The sequence below is a fragment of the Trichomonas vaginalis genome, chromosome VI (assembly GCF_026262505.1).
Source record: "Trichomonas vaginalis G3 chromosome VI, whole genome shotgun sequence".
NCBI lineage: Eukaryota > Parabasalia > Trichomonadida > Trichomonadidae > Trichomonas > Trichomonas vaginalis.
This window is the reverse complement of record NC_067208.1, coordinates 18,477,146-18,492,493: the sequence shown is the minus strand read 5'-3', so window position 1 is coordinate 18,492,493 and position 15,348 is coordinate 18,477,146. Positions and strand designations below refer to the sequence as shown.

At 37.3% G+C, this 15,348-nt stretch overlaps 14 protein-coding genes and 3 pseudogenes across 17 annotated transcripts, besides 1 other annotated feature; 10 read left to right on the top strand and 7 right to left on the bottom strand.

The window, feature by feature from the left end:
• Positions 1 to 53: 53 nt before the first annotated feature.
• TVAGG3_0888240 (uncharacterized protein) lies at positions 54 to 416 on the top strand (the record flags this gene model as incomplete). Its single annotated transcript, XM_001310867.1, has 1 exon — positions 54 to 416. The coding sequence occupies one exon, from the start codon at positions 54 to 56 to the stop codon at positions 414 to 416; it is 363 nt and encodes a 120-aa protein (XP_001310868.1).
• An 18-nt stretch (positions 417 to 434) lies between these two features.
• Positions 435 to 677, top strand: TVAGG3_0888230 (serine threonine-protein phosphatase family; the record flags this gene model as incomplete). Its single annotated transcript, XM_001310866.1, has 1 exon — positions 435 to 677. The coding sequence occupies one exon, from the start codon at positions 435 to 437 to the stop codon at positions 675 to 677; it is 243 nt and encodes an 80-aa protein (XP_001310867.1).
• A 2-nt stretch (positions 678 to 679) lies between these two features.
• Positions 680 to 1,528, bottom strand: TVAGG3_0888220 (uncharacterized protein; the record flags this gene model as incomplete). The annotated part of the gene is made up of 1 exon (XM_001310865.1): positions 680 to 1,528. The coding sequence occupies one exon, from the start codon at positions 1,526 to 1,528 to the stop codon at positions 680 to 682; it is 849 nt and encodes a 282-aa protein (XP_001310866.1).
• Positions 1,529 to 1,795: 267 nt separating this feature from the next.
• Positions 1,796 to 15,348: part of a mobile genetic element that runs on past the window's edge.
• On the top strand, positions 4,046 to 4,365 carry TVAGG3_0888210 (uncharacterized protein; the record flags this gene model as incomplete). Its single annotated transcript, XM_051250759.1, has 1 exon — positions 4,046 to 4,365. A coding segment is annotated over one exon (320 nt), but the record flags the coding sequence as incomplete, so codon positions are not given.
• On the top strand, positions 4,465 to 4,620 carry TVAGG3_0888200 (uncharacterized protein; the record flags this gene model as incomplete). Its single annotated transcript, XM_051250758.1, has 1 exon — positions 4,465 to 4,620. The coding sequence occupies one exon, from the start codon at positions 4,465 to 4,467 to the stop codon at positions 4,618 to 4,620; it is 156 nt and encodes a 51-aa protein (XP_051086233.1).
• TVAGG3_0888190 (phage tail repeat-like family) lies at positions 5,000 to 5,224 on the top strand (the record flags this gene model as incomplete). The annotated part of the gene is made up of 1 exon (XM_051250757.1): positions 5,000 to 5,224. One exon carries the CDS (start codon positions 5,000 to 5,002, stop codon positions 5,222 to 5,224), a length of 225 nt encoding a protein of 74 aa, XP_051086232.1.
• On the top strand, positions 5,269 to 6,043 carry TVAGG3_0888180 (annotated as a pseudogene). Its single transcript has one exon. A coding segment is annotated over exon 1 (775 nt).
• TVAGG3_0888170 lies at positions 6,092 to 7,403 on the top strand (annotated as a pseudogene). The gene has a single exon. A coding segment is annotated over exon 1 (1,312 nt).
• On the top strand, positions 7,549 to 7,812 carry TVAGG3_0888160 (uncharacterized protein; the record flags this gene model as incomplete). The annotated part of the gene is made up of 1 exon (XM_051250756.1): positions 7,549 to 7,812. One exon carries the CDS (start codon positions 7,549 to 7,551, stop codon positions 7,810 to 7,812), a length of 264 nt encoding a protein of 87 aa, XP_051086231.1.
• On the bottom strand, positions 7,862 to 8,557 carry TVAGG3_0888150 (MazG nucleotide pyrophosphohydrolase domain-containing protein; the record flags this gene model as incomplete). Its single annotated transcript, XM_051250755.1, has 1 exon — positions 7,862 to 8,557. The coding sequence occupies one exon, from the start codon at positions 8,555 to 8,557 to the stop codon at positions 7,862 to 7,864; it is 696 nt and encodes a 231-aa protein (XP_051086230.1).
• Positions 8,940 to 9,174, bottom strand: TVAGG3_0888140 (uncharacterized protein; the record flags this gene model as incomplete). The annotated part of the gene is made up of 1 exon (XM_051250754.1): positions 8,940 to 9,174. A coding segment is annotated over one exon (235 nt), but the record flags the coding sequence as incomplete, so codon positions are not given.
• On the bottom strand, positions 9,203 to 9,598 carry TVAGG3_0888130 (uncharacterized protein; the record flags this gene model as incomplete). The annotated part of the gene is made up of 1 exon (XM_051250753.1): positions 9,203 to 9,598. One exon carries the CDS (start codon positions 9,596 to 9,598, stop codon positions 9,203 to 9,205), a length of 396 nt encoding a protein of 131 aa, XP_051086228.1.
• Positions 9,758 to 10,327, top strand: TVAGG3_0888120 (uncharacterized protein; the record flags this gene model as incomplete). Its single annotated transcript, XM_051250752.1, has 1 exon — positions 9,758 to 10,327. The coding sequence occupies one exon, from the start codon at positions 9,758 to 9,760 to the stop codon at positions 10,325 to 10,327; it is 570 nt and encodes a 189-aa protein (XP_051086227.1).
• On the bottom strand, positions 10,356 to 10,556 carry TVAGG3_0888110 (uncharacterized protein; the record flags this gene model as incomplete). The annotated part of the gene is made up of 1 exon (XM_051250751.1): positions 10,356 to 10,556. The coding sequence occupies one exon, from the start codon at positions 10,554 to 10,556 to the stop codon at positions 10,356 to 10,358; it is 201 nt and encodes a 66-aa protein (XP_051086226.1).
• Positions 11,344 to 11,754, top strand: TVAGG3_0888100 (organellar and viral DNA polymerase type B; the record flags this gene model as incomplete). Its single annotated transcript, XM_051250750.1, has 1 exon — positions 11,344 to 11,754. The coding sequence occupies one exon, from the start codon at positions 11,344 to 11,346 to the stop codon at positions 11,752 to 11,754; it is 411 nt and encodes a 136-aa protein (XP_051086225.1).
• TVAGG3_0888090 (protein of unknown function, DUF4108 family) lies at positions 13,852 to 14,048 on the bottom strand (the record flags this gene model as incomplete). The annotated part of the gene is made up of 1 exon (XM_051250749.1): positions 13,852 to 14,048. A coding segment is annotated over one exon (197 nt), but the record flags the coding sequence as incomplete, so codon positions are not given.
• On the bottom strand, positions 14,487 to 15,320 carry TVAGG3_0888080 (annotated as a pseudogene). Its single transcript has one exon. A coding segment is annotated over exon 1 (834 nt).

The following is a 15,348-nucleotide window of genomic DNA, read 5'->3' as shown; positions in this document are numbered from 1 at the left end:
TCTGCAAATGTTCAGCATATGTACTCGTAAGAGATATTTTTATCTAATATTAAATGGACGCACAGAACTTAGCGAATGCACAGAAACCTGGACAACCAAACCCAGAGAATATTCCAAATGAAGTTAGAATACAAACTGCAATGGCAAACTATGGTCAAGTGCCAACAGATGTACAAATGCAAACTGCCATGTCAAATGACGCTGCGTTAGGTTTGCCACCATGGTATGCAAATATGAGATGGAAAGAGTTTTATACAAACCCTGAAGTGGGATATAAACAACTCTATGCAGATGACGCGAACACAGGAGTTGACCCAGAATATGTTTTCTACCAGAGGAGAAACAGAATGTATGAGCTCCAGTTAAAGAATGCTATGGAACTCAACAGGAAACGTAAGAGACTAGGTGGACATTAGATTTTTACATATAGTAAAATGGGTTTCTTTGGAAGAATAGGAAACTTCTTTCGAAATGTCGGAAGAGGTATATGGAATGGAATAAAATCTGTCGGAAGAGGAATTTGGAACGGTGTCAAAAATATTGGTAAAAGAGTAGGTCAGTTCGTTGGTATTATACCTAAAGACCCTGAACCAGAAGAACAAGCTCCTGTTATACAACAGCCTGAACCTGCACCACAGTCTAGTTGGCAACCAAATCCAACACCTCAACCGTATTAAAATTATATTTTTACCGTTCGATAGTAGTTGTATATGAAGCTAAGTTCTAAGTAAAACGCATGGTATAATGGAACTATTCTCTTTCTTCCATCTGTTGTAAACCATACTTGAAAGTCTGAAATACTTCCACTCGGTGGTTCATATAGCTTTGTAGGTTTTTCGTAAAAGTCATTTGCCAAGCATAAAAAAGAGTTTTGTGCACCAGAAAATGAAGCATGAACTATAATAGCATCTGAGTCGAAAACATTTTCATATGTTCCATTAGGGTTTTCGACTTCATAAAAGTTCGGGTGTACTGGATATTCTGCAGGCTGATTTAACATCCTCAAAAATCTATACCATGCCAAGTTGTTATATTTTGTAGAAATATAAACGTCTTCTCCAAGGTCTTCTATTCTATTGATTTTAACAGTTGCATTTTTCCTGTCATATAAAATATCGAGATGGTACTCTCCTTCGTCAATGTTGTACTGTTTTGCATATTCGAGATAGATATCGTTTATTTTTTCTTGAAAAGCTTGAAGAGTTGTTTCTAAGTTTACAAGCAAACTAACTTGTAAAAGTTTTCCCTGTTCAAATTTCTCATACGTACGTTTTTCTTTGTTATAGTATCGAATTTCAAAAGCGACCGTAAATGGGAAACCATGTATGGCTTCTGAAATGAACTTCATTCTACGAAAGCCAACAGCTTTTGTGACGGATGGGTCTCTTAACCATCTCAATGGGTAGTCAAAACGATAGCCTTCATGCTTTACGGTCTCTGTCTCAAACTTTTGACCGACATTCGTAAAAAGTTCATCTAATGGTTTAGTTGTAGCAACTCTTGAATTTTCTTTTTCTATTGAAAGCATATTTTATCTAGAATAAAAATGTCAAAAGAAACAGCGTCTATGAGAGAAATACAACACAACCGACAACTCATTATACAAGCTCTAAATAAGAACACAACAAACTTTTCAAACTATTCTAAGATATCTGAGTCATTGAAAGAAGGAAACTTAAAACTGACGATAAACCCAATGACAGATGAGTTTCTGTTTCAAGACAGTAAGAACCATACTGTTTGTATAAATCCAACAAAAGGAACTTTAAACGAGAAGCCTATAAAAGAACTTCTTTTGAAAGCAGATGTTGACAACAAAGCTGACAAAGAGTATGTCATTGAAAAAGTTCAAGAAGAACATGACAGAGCAGATGCAACATATGCAACAAAAGAACATACTCATCCTGAACTAGCAGACAAAACATATGTTGACAATAAAATGTCAAGTGAAGTGACAAGAGCTGAAAACGAATATTCTAAAAAGACTCATACACATACCATTGCAAATATTACAAACTTACAAGAAACCTTAAACAGGAAAAGTGACGTTGGACATACACATACTATATCTGAAATAACAGACTTAAACGTTAGCCTTGAAAAGAAAGCTGACAAAGAGTATGTAGATGCAACAAAAGACTATATTTTCGCATGGACAGATAGAGCATACCCACAAAAACACCATACACATAACATCTATGACGTAGATGAACTTCAAGAAAAGTTAGATGACAAGGCGGATAAAACATATGTTGACAATAAAATGTCAAGTGAAGTGACAAGAGCTGACAAAGAATATTCTAAAAAGACTCATACACATACCATTGCAAATATTACAAACTTACAAGAAACCTTAAACAAGAAAAGTGACGTTGGACATACACACGATTTCTTCGCAACTGTTGGTATAGAAAATATTGCAGGAACGGTTGAAGAACCTGATGGAACTGGTGGGGATGTATTAAATTGGAAACCTCCTAACTTTCCACAAGGTTTAACATCGGAGGATGACATAACGACGATGAAATACATTAGATGTAGAAATGTCTATGTCATGGAGGATGAAAACAATGTTAAATTCACTGCTCAAGATTTATATGATAAAAAAGCAGACAAAACAGAGCTTCAAACATTAAAGACAGAAATACTTCAAACAGTATATCCTATAGGTTCTATTTACACGTCAATGAACTCTACCAGACCAGAAGTAGTACTTGGTCTCGGAACTTGGACTCAAATAGTCGACAGGTTTTTGTATTGTGCAAACTCTTCAAAGGAAACAGGTGGAAGTAAAACGATTTCAGGTGCAAATTTACCTGCGCACAGTCACTACATAGATTTAAGTACATCTGAAGCAGGTTGGCATAAGCATAGATTTTGGGATTGGTCGGCAATGAAAAAAGGTAAAGGATATGATGTTAAAGACGACGTTCAGTTTGCTATAAATTGTTTCTGGGGTAGCACACAGGGAGAAGGAAACCATACACATCGCGTTTCAGGGTATACGCAAACAACGGGACAAAGTAAAGACTACATGCCACCTTACATGACAGTTTACGCATGGTATAGAAATGCTTAGTCGTCATTTTCAACTTCTTTAGCATATTCGTCAGGAGTTGTCTTATATTTGTTAGGAACTGTCTTTGAAAGTATACCACCTTGAACTTTGACAAGTTTGAAACGAGGTCTGACAATAGTAGTTTTATCTTCTGCTTGCAGTCTGTACATTTTGCCATGTTTGCCTAAAACTTCATAATATTCTCTTGTATACTTTCTTCTATTTTTACGAACACGAATGTGAGTACCTGTCGGGTACTTGTTGTTGTCATAGTCAATAGTATTTTCATATGGGTCGCGTTTAGGTATTTCTATTTTTACTTTGTCACCTTTCTGAAGTTTGAAGCCCGGCATTCTTTCTTGTTTGTCTCTTTTGACTAAACTATTAAATATATAGTCTTTCTCTAAGTGGGTTGTTTTTCATTTCTTCGGGGGAGTGGTTTCCCAAACCTTTTTGTTTACGGCTATTGTAAATATTTAAAACTTGTCTCATCTTTGCCATGGAGAAGTGTCTATATTTGTCGTCATATGACATTTCATCTTCACCACCTTGTGGTTGTTTAAGTCTCTTAAGATTTTTATACAACTGTCAATGACACCAAGAGCAGAATGGTTTTGGTCGACAATGAAATATTGGTTTACATTTTTTGAACGCAGATAGTTTTTAATATCGTCTGATTTGAAAGAACTTTCACAGTCAGATGTCAGTTTTGTTGGATGGTATTTGTCAACGAATATTGTCAAAGCAGTTTTCACATCTAAAATATTTTTGGACCATAATGGTATGGCTTCACAGTATCTTGTGTTTTGACCGACAAATATTAGCCAGTATGGTGGTCCATCTTCTCTATACCTCGGAATGTTTTCCAAGATATCCATAAACCAAGCATTTGGTGTTGAACTAAAGATTTTTACCATGAGTGCTTTCTTTGTCGCTTTAGAAACATACGGGTCCTTGTTTGAATTCGTCATTTTTAACCCATAAGAAATGGGTTTATTTGGCGCATTAGCAGGAGTCGCATCTAGATTTTTGCCCGCAGTGGGAACACTAGCCAGAGGTGCATTTGGAATTGGAAGGAAGATTTTGAGTACATTAGGTATACTGAAAGAGAAAGCACAACCTATTATACAAACTGTACAGAAAGGTTGGGAGGTAGCACGAGATGCAGCAAATCTTATTCCAAATCCTGAAACAAGAGGAAAAGTTCAAGGATGGATGGACAATGTAGGAAGACAAGCAGGAAACTACTATAACAAAGCAAATGACTACTATAACCAAGCAGGCACTACATGGACCAAGGTGAAAGATTCTTTAACAGAGGATATAACCATGCACAACAGTGGGTAAACAACAACCAACCTCAACCGCCTCAAACGTGGGGAATGTAAATTTTTTACTGAGATGAAATGAACAATACAGCATTGAGACAAATGGGCTCAAGATGGCTTTGTCGGCTTCCAGCAGTTACACAACCACGTGTTTGTCAAGTTCTTCCTATACCTCAGGAAGTTTTAGACCGACTTAAAAAACCTCAACAACCAGTTGAAAACAAACCAAACTAAAATTTTTTACTGAGATGAAATGACCGAAGAAGTTGAAACGGTAGATTTGACACCACAAACAAAAAGTTCAGAACCATTGTCAAAACCTGTCAAAGAACTTACAGATGAAGAGAAAAATTCAATAATAGAAAGTGCCAGGTCTGGAAATACAAACCCTAACTACAAAGTCACTTTTCATAAAAATGGAACGGCAAGTATCTCAAAAAAGAAACAGACTCTCACAAATAAAATATTGAAGTCTGAAGGAGCTTTCGAGACAACAGATGGAAAAGTTTACTTCACTGACCAACAGTTCATTATAGAACATCTCATTGACTTAGAGTCAAAATATTCTAAACTTTACAACAAACACAAAAAGTTGAAAGGAAAACAGAAACAAATGGCATATGACATTTATGAAGATGTTGACGACACAACTGTTCCAGCAAGTGAGGTAAAGTCAGATGAACCGAAAAGTGACGAAAAACCAATAGAAGAAGAAAAACCAAAAACTGAAGATAAACCAAAACCAAAGTTTAGTTTGAATACTAAACCAAGTCAACCTTCATTAGCTGGTATGGGTTGGCGTCAAAGACTTATGGCAGCCGGTGGTTATGTAAAGTAAAGAAAAAACATTTTTTTATTTTTATAAAAATGCCCCCGTATAGAATGGATAGAAGGTCTGCTAGAATAAAAGCAGAGTTAGAAAGATATGGTTGGAGAGTTTCAAAGAAGTTTAAATATAGGAAGGGAAGACCCATAAAAGTCTATGACAAATTGTCTGGTCTTCGCTACGAAATGGACTTAGAAACAGCACGCGCAAATTATCCAAACAGACTAGAGAGGTTAGAAGAAGAACGTCTTATGGACATGCCTTTCGATGTTAGTGAACCTCAAGTTGAAGGACACGACGGCTTTGCCAGATTCTACTGGAAACATGACGAACAATTGCATCCTTTGAGAAGGAAAAAAGGAAAAGGTGAAGACGCACATGCTCCCATGGAAAGAACAAGATATGCATATGAGAAGTACCGTGAAGTTAGAAGTAAAATTACTCTGGTCGAACCTTTACAGTAAACTTTGACAAAGGAAAGAACAAAGAAGGCTTCATGGGTGTACTTGCTGCAATTCAAGACGGAAATAAGAAAGGATACAATCTCAGACTAACCGTAACAGATTTAGATGGTCATATTTACTATGCACATGGCAATGTCACAACAGCCGCACAACTTCTTGACGCTTTCAAGACTACAAAGAGAGAACAAATGTTTGACTCCGACTCAGATATTTTGAATGCAATTGAAGGAATTGCAAGCGTGAAGTTCGAATGGTACCAACCAACCCTCAAGCAGTCAGACAACATGCTGGATACTTCCCGTTCAGAAATAAGTCTGACATTGACTGACAAGGTATGGAATTTACAATTCAATTGAAACAATTGTCAATGAACCTTGTATTCTCACATGTCTCAGGAACTCTGGTCTTGTTACAGATGAGAAGATGAAGTATCTTGAGTCATGTGTGAAGACAAGGTACATTCTCAGAGGTCAATTGCAAAAATTGCACCGTTGGCAAATGTGAATATCCGAGTCAACATTCCGACTGAGAAAGGTTCTTCACACGACGACTATGTTGTTGACTTCAAATTGCCATGGTTGAAGATTGTACTTGTCCACAACCACTTCATGTTGAACGAAAGTCTTACAAACCCATTGTTCGGAAAAGGCAAGTGCAACATTGTCAGAGCTGTTAACATTCTTTTCGAGAAAGGCTTGTTGGAACCAATTCCAGATGACAAGCTGACAGAAACTTTTGTACCAAAAGACGAAACAAACTTTTCATTGTTGGTAAGACCAAAAGTTGTTCCGGACAAGGTTATAGCACAAAAGAAGTACACAGTTCCAAAAGGAGTTGGATTGTTCGGATACCAACCTGAACCAGAAGAACTTCCAATGAGGTTGCAAGAACTTCAAGATGCTATAAACAAACTTCCATTGAGGCATCCAATTGATGTCAAATTGTATTGGAGAGCTTCTGAGTTAGGTCAGAAGGTTTTATATGAAACAGGTTGCTTTGACGATGTTTATGAGATAACAGGCGAGGTTTCTCAAAAGATAAGAGACTCACTTGAATTTCCACGAACTGGACCCATTGGATGCGACAAGTTCGACTCAAACGAAAAAATATACTATGTCGACCTTAACGCTGCGTACATGAGGTTTGTCCAATATATCCCGACTGGAATTCCAAACGAAAATGGTGAGTTCCCGGGAAGGAACTATACAGTTGGAAAAGTCATACAACAAATGTATGATATTAGGAAAGCTTCAAACCCCAAACTTGCAATGACACTCAAATTGCTTATGAATTCGACATGGGGATATTCCATTAAGAAACCTCAAGAGATGAAGAGTAAACACTATGAGAAGGTCGACAACTTTGTTGAAAGGTTTTCTCCTTTTGTTTTGAAATACGAGTTCACCGAAGGTCAAAATGGCTTAGTAACCACAGTAAAACCTATTGTCGAACATTGGTCTTACCCTCAGTTCGCAAAGGCAGTCCTCGACAACTACAACAAATTCTTCTCCGAAGTTAAATCCAAAGTGAAGGTATACTATGAGAACATCGATGCGCTCATGACGAACGAAGAAGGCTATAACAAACTCATTGAAATGGGAATGGTCGGTGAAAAGATGGGTCAATTCAAATTGGACAAAATTTTCACCGAAGTTCATGTCCTCTCCAAGCGTAAGTACTGGGGCATACTTGAAGACGGCACAGAAATAAAACATTGCATGAAGTAAAAAATTTTTATTCGAATTTGAATCGGACAGGTCGAGTTACACCATTCTTGGTCTCAAACTCATATATAACCTGTTTGTTTGTATTTTCGTCGACTATGGCACGAGACACAAACATTGACCAAACGGACAAAAAGTGTCATTTCAGATGGTCAAGCAGCCAATCGCATTCGAGCACTTCGAAGAAGCCTTACGTTCCAAGGGAGAGGGTGTCTGGTGCAAGGCAGAGGTCATGAGACTCTACGAGCAGTACATCCTCAATGCCTGGGAGGACAAATCGTCCTTGGATTGGCAATTCTCTCAACTCCTCTGGGACGACCTCCTACGCAACTGGGATGACGAAAGAGTCCAATTCAGAGGTCAGGAACTACTTATCCAAATTGCCATTAATTTAAGCTACTTATGCAACTAAAAACTTAAATTTACTCGGGGTTTCCCCCTAAAATAAAATTTTTTTACTCTTAGAACCACTCGAGGTTCTCCTTACGGTTGTTGAGCTTGTCACCGTCAATGTGTCTGACCTTCGTCTTCTTGTTTGGATTTGGAACCCATTGCATACCGACAAGCCTTCCCATGGAAATTGTACCGTAATTCCGAAGGGTAAGGCTCAAGTGTCCCAAGTTGTTGAGGACTGGGGTAAGAACCTTGCCGGTCTCCCTGTTGCGGATTTTGTATGGGTAGGGTTGGGAAATTTCATAACCGTCATCGGCAACAAGGGTTGCCCAAACTTCCTTTTCTTCGTGTTTCTCTTCTTCTTCCTCTTCTTCTTCGTGTTTCTCTTCTTCCTCGAAAATTCCTTCTTCAATTTGGTACTCACGAAGTACGGTGTTGCATGTTCTGTCCTTTCCGAGTACCTTCCAGATGGTGTCTATCTCTTCGAAGAAACGGTAGATGAGTCTGGCAAGGTTTTGGTTCTCTATGTTGTATTGGCGCAAGGTTTCCGCGAAATCGTTCAGGACTTTCTTATTGGAAGCTTGGTTCGTGAGGACTTCGACTTTGAGATTGGTTATCTCTTCCATAAGACTACATTGGATAGTCTTAATGGTGGTTGTCAGATGAGCGTTCAATTGGGCAATTTGAATTTGAACTGGGCGCTTGTCTGGCAACCTTGAAAGGACATCTGCCATTGAGTTTGGCTTCGGTGCTTGTTCGGACATCGAAAAAATGAAGTGGTTTGAGAATGACGGTTTTACTTCAAAAAGCTTGTTATGACGGTTAAGTCATACAACAAGTTTAAAATAATATCTTGTTCTTCTTCTGAACGTTTGTTGTCTCTTCCGATAAAAGTTTCGAACATGAGAACCAAAAAACGTTTTTTGAGATTGCGGAAGAGTTCAGGCAAACGTTCATATTCTGGATATGTTGGGAGCAGTTCGAAACATCTGAGCTGACTTTCGGACAAAATTGGGACAATGTCAACAAATTCATCTTTGGTCGGATTGCTTGAAGGTAAGTCCCTTACATGTAAGTAGCTCTGGTAAAGTCTTCTCATTTCTGCTAACTTTTGGAGTATAGCTTCGTAGTTTAGAAGTTTTAATTTTAATTGTCTTATTCCACTCTTGACATCTAAACGGTAACTATCCATGAGGTCAAGAGTAGCTTTGGTAGCTTTAAGTGGAGCTATCTGTTCCTTGACTTCTGCAATTTTGGTTGCAATTGTGATTTGAGCTCCTTCAAGTTCGCCGTCTATGTCGTTCTCAACACCTTCAACCATAGCTTGAAACTCTTCATCGGTCCATTGAGTTTGGTGTGGGACGAATTTAACTTGCTTCATTCAAAAAATGAAAAAAAATGTTTTTACTCTAAACGTGCCATATAGATGTTTGCTGAACTGGTTGGATGTCGCCTTCTGAGGTTATGTAGAACGGTTGACCAGAGAAGTGAAGGAGAGACTGAATTGCCAATTTCATATGGGGTAGGGGGTTCTCCTTGTTTGGTATTTTTATCCAAGGACGTTTGTTTAGGAACTTAACAAGAGCTTCTCTTTTGGCGTCCTTTATGCCATCGTAGGCTGTCCCGTCTGGTATTTGAATTGGAATTCCAGTCGAAGTCTCGAGCTGAAGTGTAGACCTTCCAGAAATAGAGATGAACTTGACCTTGGGCTTCATTACCTTGCGCAAGTAGTCTTTTAAGCAGTCGTTAATTTCAATTAGGTAAATTGCCTCGTCAAGTCTTTCTTGCATTCCAAGTTCTTCCATCCGACAGGAAAATGTTTTCCCGACAACTGGAAAAAATTTTCCTGTTGTTCGTCCGTAAACCATTCAAATTTTCGAAAATTGAGAACTTTTTGGTCGAACTTCAGAAAAAGTTTTTCCTTCCGACAGAAAAAGTTTTTCCTTCTGACAGGACACAAACAGATGACTGACGTCCCACCAACCGAGTCCATTCCCAAACCAGAAGAACCTAAAGCACCAGCCCCTGCACCTCAGTTCCAGCAAGTACCTCCGTATTACTACCAATTTCCACCTCAAGGTTACTACCCACCACAAGGCTTCCCGAACTACCCTCCTCAACCTATGCCTTACTTCCCCAACCCTTGGATGTTCCAGCAAGCTCCACCCCAGCAATTCCAATCTCAATCCCAATCGAAGAGAGACCAAGACTTCGAAGAAGGTCTGAACCGCTTACGCAAAGAGTATGCTACAGCTCCAATGGAAGACGACAGGCTTTCAGTCTCTTCCCTCAAATCGACCGATTCGACTCGTACCACAGATTCGGTCAAAGACAGAGACGACTACCTCAAGCAGTCTGAGAGACTCTTCATCCTACAACCATTTACAGTTGGAGCTCTCAAGAACATGCGCAATTACGAAGGTCAGACACCAGCTGGAGACCGCAAAACAGACGTACTCGCAAGAGCCGTCCAACTGGTCAAGACAAAGACTGAGATAATCGACTTCATTCTTGCAGCTTGCCCATACAAGTAAAAAAATAAACAATTACGAGTTAAACTTTTTATTCTTTCTTTTCTGAGTTGTTTAGAGCTGGTTTCTCTTGTAGGAACCTTTCGTACTCTTCCATGGTCATGTAATTGCGAATTTTGTACGCAATTCCAGGTTCGTTGTTTTTGAACCTTACGTATGTAACGCTTCCATCCTCCTCAGGGAAGTAAGCTGCTAACATCTGACCAAGTTTTCTCGGTGACTCGGAGCTCATAAAAATGTCACTTTTTAAACGTTAAGTTTTTAGTCTTATTTTACCCTTTGTTTACCCTTTGTTTGTCAAGGTAGTATTGGAGTGCAATTTCTCCAAATTCTCTGTGTCGGAGTTCTTCAGCATTTTCCAAGGTGTACCTGGAGAACTCAAAGAAGTTGTCAAGAACATACTGCCATGCTGCTCTTCTGAGTTCGTCGGTATTTTGGAAGTGTTGCACCTTCGAGTCTTCTGACATGAAAAAAATGACACTTTTTCATTATATAACTGTTATTTTTTGACGAAGAGAACTTTTGCACTTCGTAAAAAAATCCCTGAAATCGTGAAAAATTGCGAGTAGGTAAAAAACCCCAGTCGCCAAAACTCATGAAAATCGTGAAGAACAGCGACCCCGACTTTTACAGGGGTCGCCTAAAACACATGAAAATCGTGAAAAAATGCTACCCCGACTTTTTCCGGTCTTGCCTAAAACTCATGAAAATCGTAAAAAAACTCTATGAAATCATATCTTTTATACAAGATAGAAAAAATAAAATTAACGCTAGTTTTTTTAAAATATTTTTTTTTATTTTGTATGTAAGAACAGGAAATGACAAACACTGAGTTTGAAACAGTTAAAAAGATAGACAATGACACCAAAGTGGTTAGAATAGGTGATTTAAACGTAAGATACTCAAAGAAATACAACAAATATTCTTTGTCAGACATTATATCACCATTTGGAAAGAAAACATGGCATTGGGTTGGAATTGCTTCAACTCAGAAAATTTTGACAAGAAATCCTGAGCTTATGATATCGGTAAGATTCTGTGGAACTACAGCATATCTCATTGACAAAAGTCTTATACCGATAGTTTTGTTATGGTTAGACCCAGTTGTTGGATATAATTTCATAACATATGGTTCATTCGATACGGAACGTTGCAGTGAAGGCTTACTTTACATCGTTCAGAAACCGAAGGACTTCAATACAAAGAGATATAAGATAGGAAGAACATATAATATAACTCAAAGATATGACAGTATAGTCAATAGAGTCAAGGTTGTGTTTGTGAATGATATGAGAGCTGCTGAAACAGAACTACTTGAAAAGTTTGAGAAAATGTATGGTGCTCCCATAAAAGGTAAAGAAACGTTTGAAGTAGATGAGATAGATAAAGCTATAAAATTATTTGACGAAGTTGCTGAAAAATACATGTAAAGCGTTTATTTTTGGTCTTTTGTGAAAGTCAGATGGCTCAGGTAGCTCTATAAGGTAAATTGTCTTGTCAAATCCTTCTGGCATTCCGAGTCCTTCCTTCCTACAGGAAAAAATTTTCCTTCCTACAGGAAAAGTTTTTCCTTCCAACAGGAAAAAATTTTCCTTCCTACAGGAAAAAATTTTCCTTCCTACAGGAAAAAATTTTCCAGTTGTCCGTCCGTAAACCATTCAAATTTTCGAAAATTGAGAACTTTTTGGCCGACCTTCAGGAAAAATTTTTCTTTCCGACAGGAAAAATTTTTCTTTCCGACAGGAAAAGTTTTTCTTTCCGACAGGAAAAGTTTTTCTTTCCGACAGGAAAAGTCCTTCCTTCCGACAGGAAAAGTCCTTCCATCCGACAGGACACAAACGAATGTCCGACGTACCACCAACCGAGTCCATTCCAAAGCCAGAAGAACCGACAGCCCCAGCACCACAACAGACTAAGACTCAAACACTTACATTTTTACGCTTGACTTTTTACAATTTGAACTTTGTTCGCGTAGATGTGAATTCTGAAAGAAGTATGAGGGTCTTGTATGACTTTGTACTTCTCCCATAGTTCATGTCTGTCAAACTTACCTGCCATGGACTCTTTCATAAGTTCCATGAAATCGTCTTCGGACAATCCGGGGAAAAGTATGATATCAGTAAGTATTCTCTTTAACATCCTTACTTAAACTCTTGCTGTCTGTACACAAATGACAACTGAAATGTTAAAGTGTCTGAGCTTCTTAAGAATTCGACACATGTCTTGTTCTCTGTTCTTTAACAAAGGATGAGAAGCAAAGTCATCTAAGATAAGAAGACACCTCTGTGAGGGTAAGTCTTCCAATCGTAAGATTGCAATTTCTTCGAAAGGTACTCAATCTCTTTCTGTTTGTTTCTGAAGTGTTTTTCTCTAATATTCTCTGCATTTCCTCATTTGGGTCTTTAAACTTAGAATTGACATACTCATTTATAGCATTGTACTTCAAAACTCTTCTTTTGGTACTTCTTATCCAATCTAACAACCCAGAGTCTTTTATACATACTAACTTAGACTTCTTTATAATATCTTTGAACGAATTGACGGTTTGGTCAAATTGACCAGAAGTACTACAAATGACTACTAACTCATAGAATGGGTTCTTCTCATCTAGTTCTTGTTGTTGTGCAGCCATTTTAAGATAAGTGAAAGTCTTACCGACCAGGTGGTGCGATTAGACCTGTTTACCATTCTGAGCAAATAGGAACTTGTCATGTATGGGTTTTATCTGAGCATTTTCCAACTTCCTCTTGTTCTTGTTTAAAACATTCTCAATTTCTTGTCAATGTCAGCAAACTTTTTTCTAACATATTTTTAGAAAAATTAAAATTTTTATCTTTTAGGAAATGTCTAGCGATTTCGCTATCTATATTCGAGACAAGCTTTTCGACAGCAAAACATCTGTCGACCATAAAATCTTACATAGTGTAAACAAGAAAGGTGAATTTGTTCTAAAGTTCTGTTTCTGGGAATATGACAAGAACCATAAAACCTTAAGCAGAGAAGTCTTAAAATTTGTCAATGACAGACTTGTTGACAGAGATGACGCCTCTTGGAGAGATGAAGTCCAACAAAACTTCTTAGAATGCAAAGAAGACACATGCGCTGTTCTTGAAAATGAAATAGAAAACAGAATAGAAGAGCTATTAAATGACAAAGCACTTTTACAAAAATATGGTTCTGAGAAGTTTGACATAACTCCACCAGAGAAGAAGAAGAGAGAAAAGAAGAAAAGAAAGTAGAAGAAGAGAAGAAAGAACCAGAGCCAGAGAAAAAGAGAATTTGACATGTAAAAATAAAATTTTATTTTTAGAACATTTCTGGGTCAATGTCAATGTTCTCTTCCTCTTTAGGAGCAAACACTGGCTTAGACTCTAAAATCTTTTTACCCAATTTACCTTGAATTCAACTATCTTAGACTCATAATATTCATAGTCGTCTGCTTTCTTTGGTTCATAAGGTATAACAAGTTTGTATGCTTTGCCTTCTTTAAGGTTTGAAACCTTCTGTCAAAACTTTCTTTGACTGTTAACAAACCTTCTATGTCTAAGTCTTCAAATTTCGCACCATTTTTAGTCACAATAGCAAACTTAACTGGTTCGATGTTCCAAACTTTGTCAAATGTAGACTTTTCAAAATGGTAGAAGTAAACATTCAAATATGTGAATGGGTCTAGTTCTTCTTTAAGTCCTGACATGTACTTGTTTACTGAGATGAATTTCGTCATCTTTTCTATCGGATAAAAAAATATTTTTTTTAAAATTTACTCAGAAAAATTTTTCTTTGTATATACACCATTCTGAACATCTAAAAGACTTTTGACATTTGCCAAGAATGTTCGTTTAGACGCTGTCATATAACCATACTCTTGACAATACTGTTTATACGAATCGTACAATGACCTTTCATCTAAACACTCAAAGTCAGTTTCATCTATGAACAGTTCATATACACTCTTGTTTGCTTCTAACAATGTTTGTCTCTCTTCGGTATGTGGAATTTGTCTTGGATTGAACTTAGAAATATCTAATGTCATAAATATGAGAACAAGTGGTTGTAAAAGTCAGATGTCAAAGTTTCTGCTAAGTCGTCAAAATATTCTGTATCTTGCATATGAGAATCTGACGTTCTGACAACTACATATCTTCTGTCAGAACTTTCTAACTTCATCGGAACGGCGTTGTTTGAAACCATGACGAAGTTTGCAACATTTTCACAAACTCTTTGGTCTTTATATTTTCTTTCAACAACTCCAACTTTGTCTGTTATAAGACTCTTCAAAGCATCTGAGTTCAAAACTTTTGTTGTATCTATACTTTGAAGTTCGTTACATACTATAAGTTTCATATTCTCTATTGAAGAGTTAAATTTACCGCAGATGTTTTCTAAGTTTGTCATATTAGGGTTCGAATAGCCCTCTAACAGTTTGCATAAGATATCTGTAAAGAAAGTGTTCTTACCTGTTCCTTGTTTTCCAATTATGATGAGAGCAGTTTCATTTTTAGCACTTGGATGTTGTAAGATGTTTGCAAACCAACATAAGATATACTCATATACTCTTTCGTTTCCATTGCATATAATTTCTTTGACATGGTCTAACCAAGCTTCTATAACATTTTCTTTCCATTCTACTTGTTCGTATTTATATCCAGTGAAGATAGAATAGAAGTTTGGAGATGGTGTATAGAACTTTATACCACGAACTGAAAAATCTTCTAACTTTGACAATAAGATATCCCAAGCATCTAACATCTTCATACCAACTTGTACGACTTTTATTTTCTTAAGTTTCTGTTTACATTCTTGTTCTGAAACTATTGTCGCTTTAGGTTTGTTAAAGACTACATCCCATTCTTTCATGACATAACATTCTGGGGCAGAGTCGACATAAATGACTAAACGTTTTCAAATTCTCGACTGCTTTGTTATAGTCTCTAAATGGACACATATTTCTGAACGCTTGGAAGTCATAAAAATCTGAAACGTCTATTCTGTACATTTTTTATAAAAATAAAAAAATATTTTTT